The sequence below is a fragment of the Alexandromys fortis genome, unplaced genomic scaffold, assembly GCF_014885135.2.
Source record: "Alexandromys fortis isolate MF-2015 unplaced genomic scaffold, M_Fortis_MF-2015_v1.1 scaffold_40, whole genome shotgun sequence".
Taxonomy (NCBI): Eukaryota; Metazoa; Chordata; class Mammalia; order Rodentia; family Cricetidae; genus Alexandromys; species Alexandromys fortis.
The window spans coordinates 11749249-11751456 of NW_026067966.1; the positions used below are offsets into that span (position 1 = coordinate 11749249).

Here is a 2208-nt window from a genome sequence, read left to right on the forward strand (position 1 = left end):
CACACACACACACACACACACACACACACACACACGTGCGGAAGAAGGAAGAAAACAGGAAGGGAAGGAAGGAAAGAAGGAATAAGAGAATTGAATTGTCTTTTCTATCTAAAATTATTAGTTGAAGATTTCACACTGAGAACAACTGGTATCCCCCAGTGTGTTTAAGAGACAGATACTCTTAAGGGTTTTATATAATTTGCTTAAATACGCCATTTGTCATCCATAGCAAAGAAGGATGGAGACTGGTAGTTTTGACAGGGAATTATAGAAGTAGTCATGGAATGGGTACCTCTACCTTACTTCCTGCCGCAACTCACTTCCCCTCCTGCCTAAAAGAAGAAAAAGGGTACAAGAAAATCCTAGAATTAGGAAGTGACTTTGTAAACTCTTCTGCTTAGTGAACAGCAAACATTTTCTGGTCTTCTTCCTTGACCTAAGCATGACAGCATGCTTGAGGGAGTCTGGCATGTCCTAGGGAGGAAGGCAAACTGGTGCCCTAGAGAAGTCTTGGGGAGCAAGGCTAGTATGATATCCATGTGGTAGGGGGCAGGGAAGAAATGGGAGCAACTGCACTTGAGTGATGTTGGAGGGGTAAGGATGAGTGATGGTAGAAGGCTGGGCAGGTGCTGCTGTAGCGACCACAGAGTTAAGCTCTCTCTGGCTCCATCTAAGCAGTCTAGATAGATGATGACGGTGATGATGGTGATGATGATGTCGCTGATGCTCAGGTCACTGACTTCTCTCACCATCTAAAAAGCTTGGATAAGGGGACTCTATGCACACTACCCAAAGGTAAGTGATCCTCAGCAAGTCAGCCATGGAAATGAGTTCCACCAGCAGCAACTGTTATACTAACAGGCTTGCTCCTGAACAATCCACAGAGGTGTTCATGAAGGAGCCCTAAGCCAGTTAAAACCTCCTCCTTTCCCTGCACAAGGCTCCACAGACAGGGAAGTTATGCCCGGGGACAAGGTGATGTGGGAAGGTCATATTTCTATCTGTTGCTTTCATTGGTCAATTAAAGAAAACTGCTTGGCCCTGATAGGTAGAAAATTAGGTAGGCGGAGTAAACAGAACAGAATGCTGGGAGGAAGAGGAAGTGAGCTCAGAGACGCCATGTTCCCCTCTCCCGGGCAGACGCAATAGCTCTGCTCTCTGAGGTAGACGCATAAGATGAAGCAAGCCGCCAGATCAGACATGCTGAATCTTTCCCGGTAAGACTGAAGCTACACAGTTCATTAGAGATGGGTTGATCGGGGTATCAGAATTAGCCAGTAAGGGCTAGAGCTAATGGGCCAAGAAGTGTTTAAAAGAACACAGTGTCCTTGTAATTATTTCGGGGCATAAGCTAGCAGGCGGCCGGGGTGCTGGGGACGCAGCCCTGCCACTCCTATCACTACAACAAGGTATATTCTAGTTCATGGAACTAGCGGTGCAAGCCTCTGACCAAATGACCAGAAATCAGTCAGATCACTGGGAAACCGGAATGAGCAGAGACCGCTTCTGCAGAGTGATTTTGGAGGGCATCGGTAAAGAAGAAACAGGATATATTCTGACTGTGTGCTGCTTAGTGCTTTGGCTACTAAACATGGCATCTCATCCTCCAGGCCCACGGGGTCCCACAGGAAGGGATGATGCTAGCCTCAGTCTGAAAGAAGTAGAAGGAAGATGTGTGAGACTTACGACTGAGATGTGGAAGGTCAGGGATTGAGGCCAGGATCATACGGCCCTCATTGCAGGGCCATCTCGACTGCACCAGAAGCCACAGGATGAGATATAAGCTAGTCTTTTGTTTTCACCGTGCACAGGGACACTCAGGGAACACTTCCTCTGCCCTACTTGGCACTGGCCTCTTAACAACAAGCTTACAACCGTGGCCCGTCATCATCACAATCTTCAGGGGACACCCAAAAGGCTTTTTGTGCTTCCTTTGCAAAAAATAAAAATAAAAACCAGAGTCATAGCCTTGATTTTTATGAGTATAACTGAAGATGAGAGGACACTTGAACCTTTTTCAGAACATACACAAAGGAGTGATTTAGCAGGGAAAAGCAAAGCCAAGGACTTGCGCAGCCGGCCCTTACCTCAGCATGGCGCCGAATCCCTTCCTCTTCATTTTCCTCTCTGGGTCTTCACTCTCCTCTTTCTGCTTTTTTTCCTTGACTTTCAGCTTGCCCTTTCCCTTTTTCTTCTCCTTCTCCTTTG

General features: G+C 46.9%; 1 protein-coding gene across 1 annotated transcript in view; it reads right to left on the bottom strand.

The window, feature by feature from the left end:
- The window catches only part of Pard3b (par-3 family cell polarity regulator beta), a 992131-nt gene that overhangs the window by 297322 nt on the left and 692601 nt on the right, over nucleotides 1-2208 (bottom strand). Inside the window, exon 18 of the mRNA XM_050154204.1 lies at nucleotides 2088-2203. Within this exon, the coding sequence (XP_050010161.1) occupies nucleotides 2088-2203 (116 nt within the window). The remainder of the gene's footprint in view (nucleotides 1-2087; nucleotides 2204-2208) is intronic.